The sequence below is a fragment of the Macaca thibetana genome, chromosome X, assembly GCF_024542745.1.
Source record: "Macaca thibetana thibetana isolate TM-01 chromosome X, ASM2454274v1, whole genome shotgun sequence".
Classification (NCBI taxonomy): domain Eukaryota; kingdom Metazoa; phylum Chordata; class Mammalia; order Primates; family Cercopithecidae; genus Macaca; species Macaca thibetana.
The window spans coordinates 103,317,258-103,338,708 of NC_065598.1; the positions used below are offsets into that span (position 1 = coordinate 103,317,258).

At 44.6% G+C, this 21,451-nt stretch overlaps 1 protein-coding gene across 5 annotated transcripts in view; it reads right to left on the reverse strand.

Moving 5' to 3' along the window:
* Positions 1 to 19,779: 19,779 nt before the first annotated feature.
* TSC22D3 (TSC22 domain family member 3) overlaps positions 19,780 to 21,451 on the reverse strand; it is a 64,118-nt gene continuing 62,446 nt past the window's right edge. For all 5 annotated transcript variants that reach the window (XM_050777397.1, XM_050777396.1, XM_050777399.1 and 2 more), the window contains one exon: positions 19,780 to 21,322. In XM_050777397.1, coding sequence (XP_050633354.1) covers positions 21,092 to 21,322 — 231 coding nt within the window. In that variant the 3' untranslated portion in view covers positions 19,780 to 21,091. The remainder of the gene's footprint in view (positions 21,323 to 21,451) is intronic.

The window sequence follows — 21,451 nt, forward strand, 5'->3', positions numbered from 1 at the left end:
TGATAGGATCTCTCTCTCTGTTGCCCAGGCTGGAGTGCAGTGGTGCAATCATAGCTCACTGCAACCTTGAATGTCTGGGCTCAAGTGATCCTCCCTCAGCCTCCCAAGAAGCTAGGACTATAGGCACTGTAGGCACATAGCTAGTCCTATTGGCTAGGACTATAGGCGCCATACCCAGTTAATTTTTTATTTTTATTTTCTTGTAGAGATGGGGTCTTGCTATGTTGCCCAGGGTGGTCTTGTATTCCTGGCCTCAAGCAATCTTCCCCCCCAGCCTCCTAAAGTGCTGGGATTACAGACATGAGCCAACATACCTGGCCTATATTTTCATTTTCATTTAGTTCAAAATATTTTAAAATTTCTGTTGAAACTTCTTTGATCCATGTATTACTTGGAAGTGTGTTGTTTAATCTCCAAGTATTTTCAGGATTTTCAACTATCTTCCTGTTATTTATTTCTAGTTTAATTCCATTGTGGTCTGAGAACAGACATTGAATAATTTATATTCTTTTATATTTGTTAAAGGTATGTTTTATATTCCAGAATGTGGTCTATCTTGGTGAATGCTCCACATGTTCTCAACAAGAGTGTGCCTTCTGCTGTTGTGGGATGAGGTAGTCTGAAGATTTCTATTATATTGAGTTGATTGATGGTGTTGTTGAGTTCAACTGTATCTTTACTGATTATTTGCCTGCTGGATCTGTCCATTTCTGATAGAGGGGTGTTGAAGTCTGCAACTATAATAGTGAATTTATCTGTTTCTCCTTGCAGTTCTTTCAATTTTTACCTCACATACTTTGACCCTCTTTTGTTAGACATGTACACATTAAAGATTATTGTGTCTTCTTGGAGAATTGACCTCTTTATCATTATGTAATTCCTCTCTCTTTATCCCTAATAACTTTCCTTGCTATGAAGTTTGCTCTGTCTGAAAATAATATAGGTACTCCCACTTTCTTTTGACTAGTGTTAGCATGGTACATCTTTCTCCATCCCTTTACTTTTAATGTATATGTGTCTTTATAAGGTAAAGCGAGTTTCTTGCAGACAATATATATTTGGGTCTTGGTTTGTGACATACTCTAACAATCTCTCTCTTTTAATTGGTATATTTAGACCAATGCTGTTTAAAGTGATTATTGATATAGTTGGATTAATATCTACCACATTTGTTACTGTTTTCTATTTGTTACCCTTTATCTTTGTTCCTATTTTTGTCTTCCATGCTTTTTCTGACTTTTGTGGTTTTGATTAAGCATTTTTATGATTCCATTTTCTCTCCTTTCTTGGCACATCAGTTATACTTTTTAAAAACAGTTTTAGTGTCTGCCTTTATGCAATATTGGGTTAACAACTAATCAAGTCCATTTTCAAACAACACTATACCACTTCAAAGTACTGCAAATATCTTATAATAACCACGTAATCCCAATTCTTCCCTCCTGTTCCTCGTACTATTGCTGTCATCCATTTAACTTCTTATATGTATAATAGAAGTTAATAATAGAATATGTATATTCTATTAATGTCTTGATATATATAACTTAATGAACTTCTTTATACAATAGAACTTCTATTATATGTAAAATAAAATACATTGTTAATATTATTATTTTTAACAAACTATTAGATTACTGAAGAATAAGAAAAATAAGAGTATCATGCTCTACAGACTGAGCTAGCCAGGCACTATGGAATACTACACAGTCATAAAAGAGTATGAAATGATGTCCTCTGCAGCAACATGGATGCAGCTGGAGGCCATTATCTTAAGTTAATTAATACAGAAGCAAAAAATCAAATACCACATGTTCTCACTTATAAGTGGGAGCTAAACCCTGGGTACACACACATATAAAGATGGAAATAATAGACACTAGAAACTCCAAAAGCAGGTTGGGAAGAAGAGGGACAAGGATTGAAAAACAAACTATTGGGTACTTTGTTTATTACTGTGGTGATAGGTTCAACAGAATCTGTACTCCCTGAATCTAAAATACAATTTATTAGAAATAATAAGAAAAATAATTTTTAAAAAATTTTACCTTCATTTATTACATTTCTGATCTATATGTTCTTGTCTGTGAGGAACTTATTTTAACATTTCTTGCAAGGCAGGTCTACTGGCTACAAATTCCCTCAATGTTTGTTTAAATCTTTATTTTTCCTTTACTTTTGAAAAAAATATTTCACAGGGTACAGAATTCTAGGTTAGTTAGTTTTTTTTTTTTTTTTTTTGGTCCTCTCTCAACACTTTAAATATTTCACTCCACTCGCTTTTTGCTAGCTTGGTTTTTGGGAAATCAGATGTAATTTTTTTTTTTTTTTTTTTAAGTCAGAGTCTCACTCTGTTGCCCAGGCTGGAGAGTGTAGTGGCGCCCAATCTCGGCTCACTGCAAGCTCCACCTCCCAGGTTCATGCCATTCTTCTGCCTCAGCCTCCCGAGTAGCTGGGACTACAGGCGCCCGCCACCACGCCTGGCTAATTTTTTGTATTTTTAGTAGAGACGGGATTTCACTGTGTTAGCCAGGATGATCTTGATCTCTTGACCTCATGATCCACCCACCTCGGCCTCCCAAAGTGCTGGGATTACAAGCATGAGCCACCACGCCCGGTCCAGATGTAATTTTTATCTTTGCTTCTCTATAGGTAAGGTGCTTTTTCCGCATCTGGCTTCTTTCAGATTTTTTTTCTCTAACTTTGATTTTCTGAAGTTTGAATAAGATATGCTCAGGTGTAGTTTTTTTGTGGGAGTTGGGGGTATTTATCCTGCTTGGTATTCTCTGAGCTTCCTGGATCTGTGGTTTGGTGTCTGACATTAATTTGGGGAAATTCTTAGTCATTACTTTCTTTCTTCTCATTCAGGTAGTCACATTACATGTATGTTATATTTTTTGTAGTTATTGCACAGTTCTTGCATATTCTGTTCTCTTTTTTTGATTTCAGTCTTTTTCTCTGCTTTTCAGATTCGGAAGTTTCTTTTCTTTCTTTCTTTCTTTCTTTCTTTCTTTCTTTCTTTCTTTCTTTCTTTCTTTCTTTCTTTCTTTCTTTCTTCTTTTTTTTTTTTTTTTTTTGACGGAGTCTCGCTCTGTCGCCCAGGCTGGAGTGCAGTGGCCGGATCTCAGCTCACTGCAAGCTCCGCCTCCCGGGTTTACGCCATTCTCCTGCCTCAGCCTCCCGAGTAGCTGGGACCACAGGCGCCGCCACCTCGCCTGGCTAATTTTTTGTGTTTTTAGTAGAGACGGGGTTTTGCCGTGTTAGCCAGGATGGTCTCGATCTCCTGACCTTGTGATCCGCCCGTCTCGGCCTCCCAAAGTGCTGGGATTACAGGCTTGAGCCACCGCGCCCGGCCCTTCCTTCCTTCCTTCCTTCCTTCCTTCCTTCCTTCCTTCCTTCCTTCCTTCCTTCCTTCCTTCCTTCCTTCCTTCCTTCCTTTCTTTCTTTCTTTTTTTCTTTCTTTCTTTCTTTCTCTCTCTGTCTCTCTCTCTCTCTGTCTCTCTGTATCTCTCTCTCTCTCTCTCTCTCTCTCTTTCTTTCTTTCTTATGAGATGGAGTTTCACTCTTGTTGCCCAGGCTGGAGTGCAATGGCGCAATCTCGGCTCACCACAACCTCCGCCTCCCAAGTTCAAGCGATTCTCCTGCCTCAGCCTCCCCAGTAGCTGGGGTGCGCCACCACGCCTGGCTGACTCTGTATTTTTAGTAGAGACGGGGTTTCTCCATGTCAGTCAGGCTGGTCTCGAACTCCAGACCTCAGGTGATCCACCTGCCTCAGCCTCCCAAAGTGCTAGGATTACAGCCATAAGCCACTGTGCCCGGCCCAGATTTGGAAATTTCTAATGACAATCTTCAACTTCAGGGATTCTTCCTTGGTTGGTCTAGTGCAGTGCTTCATGCCTATAATCTCAGCACTTTGGGAGGCTGAGATGAGTGGATCACTTGAGGCCAGGAGTTTCAGACCAGCCTGGGCAACATAGCAAGACCCAATCTCTACAAAAAAATATATATATAAAACAGCTGGGCATGCTGGTGTGTGCCTGTGGTCCCAGGTACTCCGGGGAGGTCCAGGCTGCAGTGAACCATAATCAAACCACTGCACTCCATACTGGGCCACAGAGTGAGACTCTGTCTAAAAATAAAGAGATTTTTCCTCAGCCATGTCTAGTCTACTAATGAGCCCATCAAAGGCATTCTTTATTTCTGTTACTGTGTTTTTGACTTTTAGCATTTTTTAATTCTTTCTTAGAATTTTCATCTCTCTGCTTATGCTACCCATCTTTTTAAAAAATTTTTTTAGATTTTAAAAATTTTAAAAATTTTTTCTTTTTTCTTTTTTTTTTCCTTACCAGCAGCTAAACCAATATCCATCTATCTTTGCATGTTGTCTCCTTTTTTCCATTAAATCTTTTAGCATATTGGTCATAGTTTTTAAACATCCCTAGTCTGATCATTTCAACATCCCTGCCATATCAGACTCTGTTTTGTTGTTGCTGTTGTTTGTTTGTTTGTTTTTGATACAAAATCTCACTGTGTGACCCACACTGGAGTGCAGTGGTGCGATCTCAGCTCACTGCAACCTTCACCTCCCGTGTTCAAGTGATTCCCCTGCCTCAGCCTCCTGAGTAGCTGGGATTATAGGCCCGTGCCACCACACTTGTCTAATTTTTGTATTTTTTAGTAGAGACGGGATTCACCAAGTTGACCAGGCTGGTCTCAAACTCCTGACCTCAAATGATCCACCAACCTTGGCCTCCGAAAGTGTTGGGATTACAGGCGTGAGCCACCGCGACCAACCCAGACTCCCAGACTCTAGTTCTTACGCTTGTTCACTCTCTTCAAACTATATATTTTTTGTCTTTAAGTATAGCTTGTAATTTTTTTTTTTTTTTTTTGAGATGGAGTCTCGCTCTGTTGCCCAGGTTGGAGTGCAGTGGCCACAATCTCAGCTCATTGTAACCTCTGCCTCCCAGGTTCAAACGATTCTCCTGCCTCAGCCTCCCGAGTAGCTGGGATTATAGGTACACACCAGCATGCTCAGCAAATTTTTGTATTTTTAGTAGAGACAGAGTTTTGCCATGTTGGCCAGGCTGGTCTCAAACTCCTGACCTCAAGTGATCCACCCACCTCGGCTTCCCAAAATGTTGGGATTACAGGCGTGAGCCACTGCGCCTGGCCATAATTTTCTGTTGATGAGTGGAAATGATGTACTGGGTAAAAGGAACTGCTATAAATACTTAGGTTGGTGCAAAAGTAATTGCAGTTTTGGCCATTACTTTTAATGGAAAAAAACCACAATTACTTTTGCACCAGTTTAATAGTTCTCTAGTGATGTGTTGGTAAGTTGTGTGGGGAGGGGAAGTGCTCTCTAGTCCTATGATTAGTTCTTAGTCTTTTAGTTAGCCTGTGCCCCTAGGCAGTGAACTTCACCAATGCTTCTCAATCTCTATCCTCCTTAGATGGGACAAGATGGCTAGAGAGGACTGAATTTGTGTATTCCCTTTCCTAACATGGAAGGCTAGAGGAAGCTGCAGTTGGAGATTTCCATCCCCTGGGTTGGTTAGGCTCTGAGAAAACCCCATCAAGTTAGGCTTAGTTTTTGCTAAGAGCAGGCTTTTTTTTTTTTTTTTTTTTGAGTCAGGGTCTTACTCTGTTGCCCAGCATGGAGTGCAGTGGCACCATCATGGTTCACTGCAGCCTTGGCCTCCTGTGCTCAAGTGATCCTCCCATTTCTCAGCCTCCTGGGTAGCTGGGACTAAAGGTGCACATCACCACATCTGGCTAATTTTTTAAAATTTATTTATTTGTATTTTTTGCAGAGATGGGGTTTTGCCATGTTGCCCAGGCTGGTCTCGAACTCCTGAGCTCAAGCTATCTACCTGCCTTGGCCCTCCAAAGTGCTGGGGCTACAGGCATGAGCCACTGTGCCCAGCCTGGGCAGGCCTGTTTAAGAACAGAATGCTCTGGCATATTTCAAAATGGTTCCCTTTCCCCTCCCTCTTCAGGTAGCATAATATTTCTACCTGATATTCACTGTAAGGACATGTAGAACTTATGGAAGTAAAACTCACAAAAGTGTGGCACCTCCCTTCTCCCCACCATGACTGGTTCCCCCTGGAGTTTTTAAGTCTCAGGCTTGTCCACACTGAGCCTCCAGGAATTTGTCAATTATAATTCAGATTTTCTCCCTGGCACTGGTTCCCACAGAGATTTCTGTTCTTGAAAGTTGTGATTCTCTATATCAGCCTTTCTCTCTAATTTTTGAGGTAGCAGTTTTCCCTGTGATTCCACTCCCCTGACAGATCTAAGAAGAGTTGTTAAACTTTCAGTTTGTTCAGCTTTTTACTTGTTGTTGGGATGGAGTGGCAACTGCTAACCTCCTTACATGCTGGACCTGAAACCAGAAGTCTCTCTGTTTTTTTGCTTTGTTTTGTTTATTCACTTTCTCTCCCTAACTATACTATAAACTCTGCAGGAACAGGAACCTTGTTTGTCATATTCATCCTATAAACTCAATGTCTAGTGCTGTGCCTGGAACATGGTAGGTGCTTAATATATGTTCAGAGAAAAAAGGAAGGTACTGAGAGTCAGAAGACCTGGACTGTGATCTCACGCGAGTTCCTTCCTCTCTCCCAGTCTCAGCTTCCTTACTATATGATGTTATTCTTGTTTGTTTCTCTATTGTCTGTCTGCCTCCCTCCACTAGAGTGTAACCTCCATGAGACTGGGAACCTCATCTGTCAAAGACCCTGCCGTATAATAGGTTCTCTATAAATATTTGTTGAATGAACAAATGAATGACTGAATGACTTAATCTACAAAAGGAAGGGATTGACCTTGATAATTTGATGGCAGGGATTTTTGGTAACTTTCCCCTTCCCTACTCAAATGGGTTACCTGTCTGGGCTAGTTTTAAGTACTCCTAAGAGAGATTAATGCCCTTCTAGGAGAGGAACTCAAATAGGTCACATGGATTAGAATGATCAGAAGTATATGGAAAAACAACTCGCCTAACTTTGGAACTCAGCAGCTTTTCTTCGTGTTATCCAGGAGAACACAGGCTGTGCTCCAACATGTGTGTGTGACAACAGTTTGAATCTCAATGTTCAGCCCTTTGAAACCACATAGACTTATGTAATGTGACCCAATTCCTTGGTTTTGCAAAGAAAGGGGGTGTGCAACTGGGAGAAGAGAATGCAGTTATTTACCAGTTTCTTCCTAAGAGCAAAAAACAGAATGTTCAGCATTTGTGGGAGGGGCAAGAGTTTGTGTTCTGCCTGAGTAATTCTTGCTCACTGGATGGGCAAGGTCAGGTGACAAACTTCCATATCTCTGCCTGGCACCAGCATGAGCCCTGCCCAGAGGCAGGAAAAAAATGTTTTAAGTCCTAGTTTCCCCAGCGGCTTGTAACAATGCCCTGGTGTCCCATTTCACAGGCTCAATGAGGGAGACTGAAGGTAATCAAACTATAGGACCTTCAAACAAAAAATCTCGAGGCAGAAGAGTTCAATTGGGAGCCCCCAAGACCAAAGAAGTTCCAAAGGGCCCCTTGCCTTTGCTAAAGGCAAACAACAACAACAGCAACAACAACAACAACAACAAAACATATGCTTTGACCTTCTGCAGGGCAGACACTGACAAGATGATATTGATGCCTTTGGAGGGAGAAGGAGAAAGAACTTATGGGGAATGATCTGGCCCTCAGTGATACTCAGGTGTCTATGTCATTCTCTATAAGGTTAGCAACTGCTCTTCAGCAAGGTTGAAGACTGTTGAAATGGATTCTGTAATCCTACATTTGGGGAAATAGGTGTTACTGAATAATTTTTACCCACAAAAAAATCTTTTAGCTCTGCAGAAAGCTACATTCCCATAGAAAATAATTCCCTCAAATTAACATCTCAACACAGCCTGTCTGTCCTAAATGTGAGACTACAGGGTGGAAGACAGTGTGATCAGTGGGAAGTGGTTTACTTGATGACTCTCAAGGCCTCTCCCAGTTCCAAGATTTGAAGATTCTGTGCTGTTGTTCCTTTTATAGCCATTAAAAACTAAGAGGATCTTTTCTAGAATTTTGACTTTGGATATCAGGGTCCCAGATTTTGACCTGAGGCTGCCCATTTTAAGGATCACTATCCCCTTTGCCTCCATAAAGACATTTAAGAGGATAGTCTGGGCTCCCAGTTTCTGCAATTTCTTTAGTAAGAGGCCTCTGGGGTCATTTCCTGAGATCTCCCTTGCCTGGGCCATTCTGGCAAAACAGCTCTGCAGCAGCAGGGACATTCCCCTAACCCTCAGGGATTTGCTCTTTTCACTGCCTTCCCAAAGCATATGGCCACACCTGCCAGCCAGCTCTGACCTGCTTGAGTAGGCATAGCCCTCTGTGTAGAAGTCATTGGTCACAGAGCCTGAGAAGCTCTTTCCTGTGCTCTCTTCCTCATTTCTTCTTCTCCCTCCTTTTCATCTCTCAATATATCCAAACACCTGAAGAAGAAACTGCTGGTTGCCTACTCCAATGTCTGTTCTTCCCTTCCTTAATAACAGAAACTTGAATCTGTTTGGGGCTAGCAATGTACTCCGTTCAAGAAAGCCCTTCTTTTAGTTAGGAGTGGGCAGACTAGAGTCTGGCTAATGAGCTATAAGCAGAAGTGTTATGCAGTATGTCTGGGAAGCTTTCTTAAAAGGGAGGAGCCATCTTTCTTCCCCTTTCTTCTTTCTGCGGCCTGGATTGTGGATACAATGACTGGAGCTTGAGCAGCCATCTCAGACAATGAGGCAATATGCTAAATATGGTGGGCAGCAACTAGGAAGAAGTTTGGGTATGTGGTGACTTTATAGAGCTGCCCTATGAACTCTGGACTGTGTACCTTCAGACTTCTCTGATGGGAAAGATGAATAAACTATCTTTTTAAAGCAACTGTTATTATTTTGTTCTGTTATTACAGTCAGGGCTAATCCTAACTCATGCTGTGTCACCCCCACCCTGAGAATGAGACTATGGCTTAACAAACAGATGCAGATAATGGTCTAGGGTTTTATGGGTTACAATATGGATATAGGGAAAAGTAAGCATTTGGAATGTCTTAGGTATGGAGGGGATGGGATCCCTAGTCAAGAGGCACAGGAATACTAGTAGACTGTAGGCAATTTCCCTTCATAGTACAATTTCCCTTCATAGTAAGCCCCATGAAGACCAGCACATGTCTCTCAGATTTACCACAGTATCCCCAGTGCTTAGCCTTGTGCCTGGCACATAGGACAGGCTATATTAAAAATTATTAACAGAGGCTGAGTGTGGTGGCTCACACCTGTAATCCCAGCACTTTGGGAGGCCGAGGCGGGCAGATCACTTGAGGTCAGGAGTTTGAGACCAGTCTGGCCAACATGGTGAAACTCGGTCTCTACTAAAAATACAAAAATTAGCCCAGCATGGTGGCGCACATCTGTAATCCCAGCTACTCGGGAGGCTGAGACATGAGAATCACTTGAACCCAGGAGACAAAGGTTGCAGTGAGCCAAGACCACACCACTGCACTCCAGCCTGGGTGACAGAGCAAGACTCTAATTGACAGAATAAACAACTCAATGTTTTCATAATGGAAATAATCAACAGGCCACCAGTTTACTTACATGATATGAAAGAATCTGGGAAAGCTTTCCCACCCCACTGTCCCTACCCAAAAATATCTTCCCCAATCCATGACTACTACAGCATGTGAACCTCCCAGAAGTTTCTTTCTTTTCTTCTTTCTTTCTTTCTTTCTTTCTTTCTTTCTTTCTTTCTTTCTTTCTTTCTTTCTTTCTTTCTTTCTTTCTTTCTTTCTCTTTCTTTCTTTCTTTCTTTCTCTTTCTTTCTTTTTCTTTCACTCTCTTTCTTTATTTCTTTCTCTCTCTCTCTTTCTTTCTTTCTTTGTCTCCTTCCTTCCTTCCTTCTTTCATTTTGTTTGTTTGTTTTTTGTGTGTTTTATTTTTTATTTTTTTTGAGACGGAGTCTCGCTCACTCTATCACCCACACTGGAGTGCAGTGGCACGATCTTGGCTCACTGCAACCTCCACCTTCCAGGATCAAGCGATTCTCCTGCTTTGGCCTCCCGATTAGCTGGGATTATAGGCACGTGCCACCATGCCAGGTTAATTTTTTGTATTTTTAATAGAGACGGGGTTTCACCATGTTAGTCAGGACGGTCTTGATCTCCCGACCTTGTGATTCGCCTGCCTTGGCCTCCTAAAGTGCTGGGATCACATGCATGTGCCACCATGCCCAGCTTCTTTCTTTCTTTTCTTTCTTTTTTTTTTTTTTTTTGAGATGGAGTCTTACTCTATTGCCCAGGCTGGAGTGCAGTGGTGCGATCTCAGCTCATTGTAACCTCTGCCTCCCTGGTTCAAGTGATTCTTCTGCTTCAGCCTCCTGAGTAGCTGAGATTACAGGCACCTGCCACCATGCCCGGCTAATTTTTGTATTTTTAGTAGAGACGGGATTTTCACCATCTTGGCCAGGCTGGTCTTGAACTCTTGATCTCGTGATCCACCCACCTTGGCCTCCAAAAGTGCTGGGTTTACAAGCGTGAGCCACTGCACCCGGCCTTATTTATTTCTTTATTTGGAGACAGAGTCTCACTCTCACCCAGGCTGGAGTGCGGTGGTGTGATCTCAGCTCACTGCAACCTCGTCCTCCCGGGTTCAAATGATTCTCCTTCTCAGCCTCCCGAGTAGATGAGAATGTAGGTGTGCGCCACCACGCCCGGCTAATTTTTGTATTTTTAGTAGAGATGCGGTTTCACCATGTTGGCCAGGCTGGTCTCAAACTCCTGACCTCAGGTGATCCACCCACCTCGGCCTCCCAATGTGCTAGTGTTATAGGCATGAGTCACCATGCCTGGACCCAGAAATTTATTTTTTGATCAGCAAGTATCAGGCACTGTGTTCAGCTCTGAGGATATAGTGGTGAGCAAAATCCGTATGGGTCCTGCCCACAGGGATATTCCAGAGCGGTGAAGCAGAAACAGACAAAAATTTGTGAACAAATCATTACAATCTGGGATAAATGCAACAAAACAAAGGTAATGGAGAAAACTTCTTTAGACAGAGTGACAGGCGAAGATGTCTCAGAGGAAAGGAGAGCCCAAGGATTAGAACAAGCATCCAAGCGAAGAGTCGGGGGAGGGTGCTGGTGGAAGGTTCTGGGCTGAGGGAACCAGACACACAAAGGCTCTGAGGAGTATTTGAGGAATGAAAGCAGTTCAGTGGGCTGGAACTTGGTAAGAGCAGGGGAGTGACACGGGAAAAGGCTGGAGAGGTCAGTGGAGGCCAGATCACGCAGGCACTTGTAGGCCATGGGAAGGAGTTTGGACTTTACTAAGTACAATGATAAGCCACTGATAAGCCTAAAGCAAGGGAATGCCATGATCTGATTTTGCGTTAAGAAGGAGGTCACTCTGGCTGCTATGTGGAATTGGACAGGGTCCAATGTGGAGGTAGGGAAACCAATGAGGCTTTTACCTTTGGGTGAAAGAAGAGGGTGGCTTAGATCAGGGAGTGGGAAGGGGGCTAGAGAGAAGTGGAGGGATTCAAGGTGTGTTCTGGAAGTTGAATGGACCAGACTGGGCAATGGATTGGATGTAGGAGCTAAAGGTTGGGGGAGGAATCAAGGTTTCTGGTTTAAGCAGCTATGTAGATGGTGGTGCCAAATACCAAGGTGGGATACGCTGCGGGAGGTGGGAGTCAGGACTTTGATTTTGGTCATGCAGATATTGACATACTTGTGACACAAACAAATGGACCTGTCAAGGAGACAGTTGAATATTGGAGTCTGGAGCTCAGGTGAATGCTTAGGACTGGAGATACAAATTTGGGAGTCATTAGCATGGCAAATGTTACTTAAGACCTTGGGAGTAAATGGAACTGACCAGGGAGAGAGTACAGAGAGGACAGAGCTGAGCTCAGAGACACTCCAAATAGGGGAAGAGAAGCCTGCAAAGGTGACTAAGAAGGGACCTTAAGATTATTTATATATTGCCCATCTCTGTAGAATGTTCTGGAGTTTGAGGACACTGATAAATAGCACCTCTTTTCTTCTACCTGAAGTCAGAATCAATCAAGACACACACACACACACACAAACACGCCAGCCAGGAAACAAAAATATTACCTTTAGCAATCATAAAGCTATTTGGAGAAAAAGGAATAAGGGTGCAGCTGAACAGACTTGCTAATATGCACTTTTGCCCAGTTAGACAGACTCAGGCATCCTGTCCCTGTCATAGGTGGACAAGCAGGGGATGAGCCTGCATCACTGAAGTTACTGCAGGGCTGTAAGAGCAGACCAGAATACAGAATATGTGTGCTCTGCAGGCTGAGAGAACCTAGAAGGTCGGGAGAGAGGAGGGGGCAACTCTCAGTGTGCTCTGTTTTGCCTTGCCAACTCCCCATTCTGACTTTCATCTGCTCTCACCATTGGAAAACATGAAATAAGCTCCAGGAGCACAGAGGCCTCATATGACCTGGTCATTGTTTCACCCCTGTGCCTCACAGGGTACCTGGCACACAATAGGTGCCAATGTTTGTTGAATGAATTAATAAACAGATGTGGATGTCAAGACTAGAATAATCCTCACATATCATACAGGAATCACCTATACCCAGGCCTCAATCCCAGACCAATTTTTATCAACATTTCTGAGGATGAGGTTCAGCATTCAGGATTTCTCTAAGCTCTCCCCAGGTGATTTCAATGTGCAGCTAAGGTGAAGAACTATTATCACCCTGGTCCAACCCCTCATTTTACAGCAAAGTTATTTGTAGAGGGTGTTACATCAGAGGGCTTGTCCTGGCCCTACTGCTGACTGTGTGTGGGACTGGGACTTGCCTATTTCTCTGTCTGGCCCTCATTGCTCTCATGTGGGAAGTGAGGGGGTGGGGACAGATGATCTATAGAGCCCTGTCCAGCTCTAATGGTGTATTACTCTCTATTCTGATCCCAGATATGAACTTAACTCACTGGGACATCAATTGTGCCTCAAGATGCCTTTGCACGGTGGTTAGGTTAGTTTTGTGCTTGAGATGACAGAGCTCTGGATTGCAGGGGACAGCAAAGTAGAGATGTTTGGAAGAGTTCAGGACCTACAGACTCAGTCTTTGGTGGTTAATTCATCCTGTTTTTTCCTTGGGTGGTGGCAGCAAGTTGACCAGTGGAACAGCAAAGAAACAACAGAGGAGCCCAGCTAAGGAAGCTGCAGTGAGCTAGGGCTGCCCTCTTTGCTCCTGCTCCTCCTCTTCTAGCTCTTGTCTTCCCCTGCCTATCCCCCTCCCAGTCATCTCTTTCTTATTCCTTTCCTGTCCTCTCCATGTATCTGCATCAATCACAAGTCTTTCAAAGGCAAGCCTATTATTTCTGTCTACCCGTGCAATCCACCCACCTCCCTCCCATTCTAGTTTGGTACCCCAGAGCTTGTAAGTGTGTTGTCACAATGCGGGCAATCAGAAGTGGCTCATGAAATGAAAAAGGGGGGAGGCCAGGTACAGTGGCTCATGCCTGTAATCCCAGCACTTTGGGAGACCAAGGCAGGCGGATCACCTGAGGTAAGGAGTTCAAGACCAGCCTGGTCAACACGGTGAAGCCCCGTCTCTACTAAAAATATAAAAATTAGCTGGACGTGTTGGTGCAGGCCTGTAATCCCAGCTACTGGGGAGGCTGAGGGAAGAGAACGGGCTTGAACCTTGGAGGCAGAAGTTGCAGTGAGCTGAGATTGTGCCACTGCACTCCAGTCTGGGCGACAGAATGAGACTGTGTTTCAAAGAAAGGAAGAAGGCCTAGAACTTAAAGTATAATAAAAAAAAGAAAGGAAGAAGGAAGGAAGGAAGGAAGGAAGGAAAGAAGGAAGGAAGGAAGAAAGAAAGAAAGGAAGGAAGGAAAAGAAAGGGGAATAAAAAGGGAAGAAATAAGGCTGTAGGTGATTCTCTTCCTCTCCAAAATTGCATGGAGTCTTGAGGGTGCTGTGCCATGTATCCATCTTTAAAAGTGGCTATTTCCTCAGCATTCTTCAACCAGGGTTACTGGACAAGAGCTAGATATGAGGATGGATAGAATTTCGGGGCTAGAAGCAGAGCTGAGGCCTAGAGCAAAGAGGTAATGTATATGAGTCTCACAGCCAGAGGACTCCTCCTGGCCCCAGTACTCACAAAGCACTTGACTTATAAACGATCCTGTGTAGCCACCTTGTTTTGCAGATTGGAAAACCGAGGTCTAGAGATGCCAATGACTTGTCCAAGGTCATGTAGTTTGCTAGCCAAAGACTAGGACTACAGCCCAGAACTCCTGACTGCCTTTTCCTGAAATACTTCCGCTCCCTCAGCCTTCCTCAAAGTGCCTGTCAGTTTAATTTTATAAGATGGCAGGGCTTGTGGTAAGGACTCTGAAAAGAAAATGTCAAAAGAATAGACCAAATGATGGAAACAGGAGATTGCCAAGCCTCAGCGTTCTCTCCAGCTTTCCCTAGCCCTTTACCTGCCACCTCCACAGCCTGCCTGTCTTCCTACTCCCTGGAACATAAGGCTGCCCTGGGGACAGCCTCCCAGGGTCGGCTCTGGAGCTCCTGCTCATCCTCCTCTGCAGCCACTTCTCTGGGGCATCTGTCCGCACACGTCTTCAGCTCCTACGACACACAGACATGCCCGCATCTGGAGCTCTAGCCCTCGACTTCACCTTCACATTTGTCTTTCTATAGGATATTTCCATATGTAAATATGCCTCACTCAGCCAGAGATCAAAATTGGAATTCATCTTCCCTATGCAAAGCACAACCTTTTCCTACCCCCCTGTTTCTTTCAGGGCTTCCATAGTACACCAATCCTCCTGACTCAAAACTTCCGTGTCACCAGAGGCTGGGGGAGGGGGAAATGGGGTTGGGGGGCGGTTAGTGTTTAATGGGTACCCAGTGCCAGTTTGGGATGATGACAAAGTTCTTGAGAAGGATGGTGGTGATGGTTACACAACAATGTGACCATAATTAATGGCATTGGACTGTACATTTGAAACGGGTGAAAATGGTAAATTCTGTGTTATGTCTATTTCACCACAATTAAAAAAAAAAAACCCCAAACCCAAAACTCATGTCATCCTTGACTTGTGGCTACCTTGCTCTCTTCTCCCCAGCTTACTTTGCTACCAGGTCATTCTGATTTTTCACCTAGTGGAGATTCCTTAAACTTTTCCATACTCCAGAACCACTAGGGACTTGTTAGAGTTATCAATTCCCAAGTCCTACCCACCTCTTTGGTGTAGGGGTGGGGCATGGAATCTACATTTTAAACTTCCCAACAAACCTGATGTGAGTGGACTGCAGACTGCACTTGGAGAAATAGTGCCTCTCAGTGTCTTTCGGTTTTGTCCCTTCCTCTTCCTTCTACTACCCCTATCCTTGCCCCGGCTGGCCCTCATCACCTCACACCTGGATTACAGCAACAGCTGTTCCGTCACTAGCCTTTCCCTATTCTAGCCTCTCCAGCTGCCAGGACCCATCTTCTACAAATATCTTTTGCATCACATCACTTCTCTGCTCGGAAGCCTACCATGGCTCCCTGAGACCTCTTAGATTCTATCTAAAGTCACTTGGCTGGAAGCCAGCCAAGTGAGCCTCCCACCCTCCCGCTTACCTTCTTCTCTGTTCACTGCCACCCCTCCCGTGCTCATTAGTCATTTATTTTCCTTATGTTAGTCCCTCTGCTAGTTTGGGGTGGTCTTTCTTCTACCTCACCCTTCCCACAATGAGCCCTGGAACACTTCTGATTACGTTGGAGGAATTGTGAAAACTGTTCAGATTCTCTATCCTGCTTCTCATTAATCTTGCCTTCCCCCATTGTGGGCTTTGCCATTCACCAGCTGTATGACTTTGGGCAAGTTGCTGAACCTCTCTGTGCCGTAGTGTTTTCATGTCCTCATGTGTAGAATGGTGATCTCAATAGGGCATACCTCATATGTCTGTGGACAGGATTAAGAGTCAACAGATGTAAAAAGTCTTATGACGGTTTCTAGCATAAAGTAAGTGCCATGTAAAGTGTTAGCTACTATTGGTAATTAGTATGATCACCTCCTCTTCCAGCCAGCTCCTCTCTGGAAACCATGTCTTCTTGGAATAGCTAACAGATGGAGTTCTCTGTTAAACCTTGCCTGATCTTGTGGAGGCGGTTAAGTATTAAGTGTTTGGGTTTCAACAAGCTCCTGAAAATGAGATAACCTGAGGAACTGGGCTGTCTACAAAGCTGTAATTATGTCCATTAATTTCTAACCAAGTAGGAGGAAAGGGGCTGAGATTTGAAAGCAAGATTTTCCAGAATAAATAGGATTGACGTTGTGAGGGCAACTTCGCAATACCTTTTTTTTTTTTTTTTTTTTTTTTTGAGATGGAGTTTCACTCTTGTTGCCCAGGTTGGAATGCAATGGCATGATCTTGACTCACTGCAACGTCCGCCTCCCGGGTTCAAGCAATTCTTCTGCCTCGGCCTCCTGAGTAGCTGGGATTACAGGCATGCGCCACCATGCTCAGCTAATTTTGTATTTTTAGTAGAGATGGGGTTTCACCATGTTGTCCAGGCTTGTCTCAAACTCCTGGCCTCAGGTGATCTACCCGCCTTGGCCTCCCAAAGTGCTGGGATTGCAGGCGTGAGCCACTGCACCCAGCCAACTTCACAATACCTGAAGGGACAGTGGATCATGCATCTTGTTTCCTATGGTCTTTCTGGAGTCCTTCTGCTGATACTCCAGGTCCCGGAGGCCCTGCCCCTAGCTTTCTTGTCTGAGCTCTCCTAGAACACCCTCCCCTGTGGCCATCCCCAGCTTGAAAGCCTCTCACTTTGTGTCTTAAGCAGTCATTGTCTGGAAATAACCCATCACCCACATTTCTGTTCTAGTCTACTTTTTCTTTAAATTGACAGACACAACTAAAATTATATGCATTTGTGATGTTTTGAAATATATACGCATTGTGGAATGGCTCAATTTAGCTAATTAATATATGTGTTGTTGTTTTAGCTTTCAAATCCATGTCCTTGATTTTGTAGTGAATATAATTAATTCCTTTAAGGCCCACTGAATTCACAGTCAGTGTTTGTAATTATGTGTTCCCCCCAGCCCACCCGCATCTCTCTTTCTCTCTCTCAATGAATACCAAAAGTTCAAGTACTATAGAGTTGGGGGAGGTTTGGGAGTATTTTCGACATAAAAAAAGGGCCCTTATTGTCACTAAGGTTGGGAACCACTGCCCCGTGGGACATGTGGGAGCCATGGGAGTAGCACTAAGTTCTCTGGCTCTCAGTTTTCTCGTCTGTCAAATGGAGGTAAATCATAACTGCCTGTTTTTCCAAGGGCAGGAAACAGAGTGTTCTGTACTCAGGAGTGGGGCCAGGGAGCAGTGATCTTGTGATCCTTGCTGCTATGCTGGGAAGCCTCCATGAGGATGAGATGAGAGAATAGATGGGAGGGCACATGCAGAGGTGGCAAATGCAGGCAGGGGATGCGTACTGCTTCAAGCCTCATTATTATTTTCCTCGTTCTGGGTCCAGCTGGACCAGCTGAGCCCAGAAGCCTAAAACCCATGGAAGCCTTGCCAGGAGCAACGTGTTCTTTTGCCTTTCTCCACCCTTAGTTGCTTTTCTGTGGAGAAAAAACAACAGAGAGCTGCTCCTGTATGTGACTAAGAAACATCTACAAACTTCCTCTTATCTAGCCTAGTAACTGCTGTGGCCTCAGAAGTTGCAGTGTTTGTCTCTGTTTAGTCAGCGTTGCCTAGGAAACAAAGTTGTTCTCTCTTTACCACTACCTGACTGTGGGGCCAGCTTTTTCCCCTTTCTTGTAGAGAAAGGCTTGATGACCAGAGAGGTTTGGGGCGTTGCTGGGCTATTTTCTAGGTTTCCTTTTTTCATCTGCTTTTTCTTGTTCAGCTGGAAGTCTGGCGTGGGAAGTCTACAGAAGATTAACCAAATAGCCACAAAGTCTCTAAGCTAGTTTTGAAAGGGGGAGGGATTTGGGAGTAAGTGGGGATTGGGAGAATTGGTCAGGGTGAGAAATGGCTGCCAGGGGGCTTTGAATGCACTCGTTCGAAGTTTGTATCTGTACCAGCAGCTGTACAATCTGCATGCCATGAACCAGTTGGCAGGTATAGACAATGAACATGGCATTATGAATATCAAGGTTGGGAGCAGGTGGGGAAACTGGGATTTGAGAGGCCAGCAAGGAGGAGTTTGCAATGTTCTGAAGGGTTTTGGTGATTAGAAAAGAACAGGTCAGCTGGGTGCAGTGGCTCATGCCTATAATCCCTGCACTCTGGAGGGCCAAGGCAGGCAGGTTCCTTGAGTCCAGGAGCTCAAGACCAGCCTAGGCAACATGGCGAAACCTCCATCTCTACTAAAAATGCAAAAAAAAAAAAAAAAAAAAAAAAATTCAGGAGTGGTGGTGCACACCTACAGCCCCAGCTACTCAGGAGGCTGAGGTGAGGATCATCTGAGCCCAGGGAGTTGAGGCTGCAGTGAGCTGTGATGGCCCCACTGCACTCCAGCCTGGGCAACAAGAGTGAGACCCTATCTCAATAAAAAACAAAAAACGAAAAAACAAAAACAAAAACAAAATGTCAACGTGTATGACCTTTACAGAGGAAGAAGCAGGTCATTTTGATTACATTTAGGCAGTGGTTGATGTAAGGGGCAGAGGGCAAGACATGTTGGTCACCTTGAGGTTTGTGGCTTAGGAAAATCAAGGAATTCTGTTTCCCCAGTTTCAAGTGGGAAAAGGATAGGTATATATGCTACCAGAAGCTGAGATGGAATGGAATCACTTAAAGAGAGGTGATAGTTTCCCTTGGGAACATAGTGGGCTTAGAACACAGCTCAGAGTCCAGAGGAAGTTCAGGTTAGGGCGTGGTAGAGGAGACACTAAGCACTCATCAACAACCAATCAGAGAACTGCTAGGACTCTGGATGCTGGGGACATGGAGCTGGGAAAGGGTGATGGGTGATAATGAACCCCAAAGAGAGGTGGATGAAGGAATCTGGAGTCGGGAGCCTTAGACTTGGCCCTGCCCAAGTGGTTGGTGCGTTTGGTGAGAGAACTTTCAGCAGTGTCCCTGAGAACTTTGAGCAGGGACTGAGGACATCTTTCCTTGGCTGGAAGTAAGGGGAAGAGCAAAGGAAAGGGGAGTGGTTTTGCTTCCTCATATATTCTCCCTCCTTCTCTTACTAGGGCCTTCTTAGCTCCTTTGCCAAGCCAAGTGTCACATGTGGATTGGTATTAAGGAGAATGCATTAAGTGACCCCAGTGATGTTTTCAGAAGAGAGGAGGCCCACGCCTGTTGATTTGGTTCCTCTCTTCTCGCTCCCTCCTATGTATACCCTGCCTGTTTCTTTTGGGCCTTCCTGGGGGTATCTTTTCTCCAAAATCATCCCCTCAAGCTACGGTTGTGTGTTATGAGTCACCTTGCCACTCACTCCGAAGCTCTCATATGAAAGCAGAGCAGGAGAGAGAGGAAGGATCTGGGCTTGAGTCCTAATTCCCATAATAGTCATGTGACTTCGGGCAAGTCACTTAAACTCACTGAGTCTCAGTTTCTTTATCCAGACAGTGAGGGCAAAGAGCATGTCCTTCATATGGGTATTGTGCAGATGACACGAGATCACGGCTGCAGCATAGGCCTGGCACTGACAGGGTGCTCAAGGGATATTCAGGGGGTCAGCAAAACAGCCCCTACTGGCTGAGGGGCCTCTCCCACCCAGTCCATTTATACTCAGTCAGACACCAAGTTTATTTTTAGAAAAACAGAGCAAAGTTTATTGAAATTTCAAGCTACATTTGAAAAATCAAAATCCAAATCCTGGAACCATACATCAGGATAAGGTGTCAAAAAGTGGAAAGTGTTCACTCTCACAAAACCCGCTACAGACAAGCTTTCTGGGCACACCTCCCAGGCTCCATTGGATCAAAGCCATTCCCTTGTTCATCCCTCATCCACAGTAGGACACCATCCTTCTGTTCACTTGAAAGTTTTCCACAATAATTACAAAACAAAACAAAACAAAACAAAACAAAAAACGTTTTCAAATGACACTGTGAAGCCCAAACTGATCTTCTCTCAACCCCATTCTATGTAGTCAGCACCAGTGAATGGTGGGTTTGGCATTCAAAAGAGGACTTCACGTTTCAGTGGACAGCTGGGGAAAGGGTTGCAGCAGCAAGGCATCCGTGGCCGCATTCAGAGCCTGGCCCCTCTCCTTGCCTTTACTCTCGAGTCTTACTTAACCTAAAGGACAAACTGGGTCAACTTGGTAAATGAACACAGTCAAAGACTTAGCCATAAGAGGTAAGGGACCAGTCAATATTCCCAAGGCTGGTTAGGCCCTTCAACATGTAGGTGGATGTGTATATGTATACATCGCTACACTAAGATACAGATCTAGCCCTATGGGTATATATACGCATTTATGGCTATATAGAAAAACTATGCCAATACTAACCAAACAGAACTTTGTAAGCGGTCATCCCAAAGCTGTAATCCCACACTGGGCTGTGCACAAAGCCATGCATTATACCATATTAACCAACAGAAGGCTGACTTGGCTCAATCTCTCCCATCTGTGTCCCCTGCCTTCATGAAGCAGGGGAGAAGAGAGAGGTTGTCTCTGCTTAAAACAAGTGGCTTCTTCATAGGAACAGTCATTGTCAGGTGAAGCTGTTGAAGATGTCCATGGAAATGAGAAACAGACCCCTTAAACTTTCTGGAGCAAACTGGTGTCACACCTCAAACTACCCTTCTCCTTTGCCAGTTGCAGCTAAGTTGCCCAGGCCCTGGGAGCCCCCAGGGCGCAGTAGCATTAGAGGCTCACTGGCTTGGTGTTACTAGGCCCCATGCAACTCAGCCTCCAGAGACCTGCTCTTGTCAGGGGGTCTGTCACTGCAGTGGACCCAGGTGGCCATGTCCTTAGGACATCTCTTGGCACCAGCTATGCTAGGTGTAAAGTTCTCCTCGTGAGATGACGCTTGGGGAGCCAAAAACAAACTGGAAAGAACTAGGTAAAACAAGTTTAGTGGCTCTGCCCACCCTGAGGACAGAGCCACTTACACCGCAGAACCACCAGGAGCCTCGGGCACTTGTGGGGATTCGGGAGCTGGCTCTTCAGGGCTCAGACAGGACTGGAACTTCTCCAGCTGCTCTGGGCTTGCCAGGGTCTTCAACAGGGTGTTCTCACGCTCTAGCTGGGAGTTCTTCTCCACCAGCTCTCGGATCTGCTCCTTCAGGATCTCCACCTCCTCTCTCACAGCATACATCAGATGATTCTTCACCAGATCCTGCCAATGAGGGAATCATAACAAAGCCATTCCTTAGCCATCATGGACCCTCTGCAGCACCTTTGCTCTGCCATTGGTGTGCCTGTGCTGTCCTTAATGCCAGGGCCCTCCAGCCTTCCCTCAGTGAAC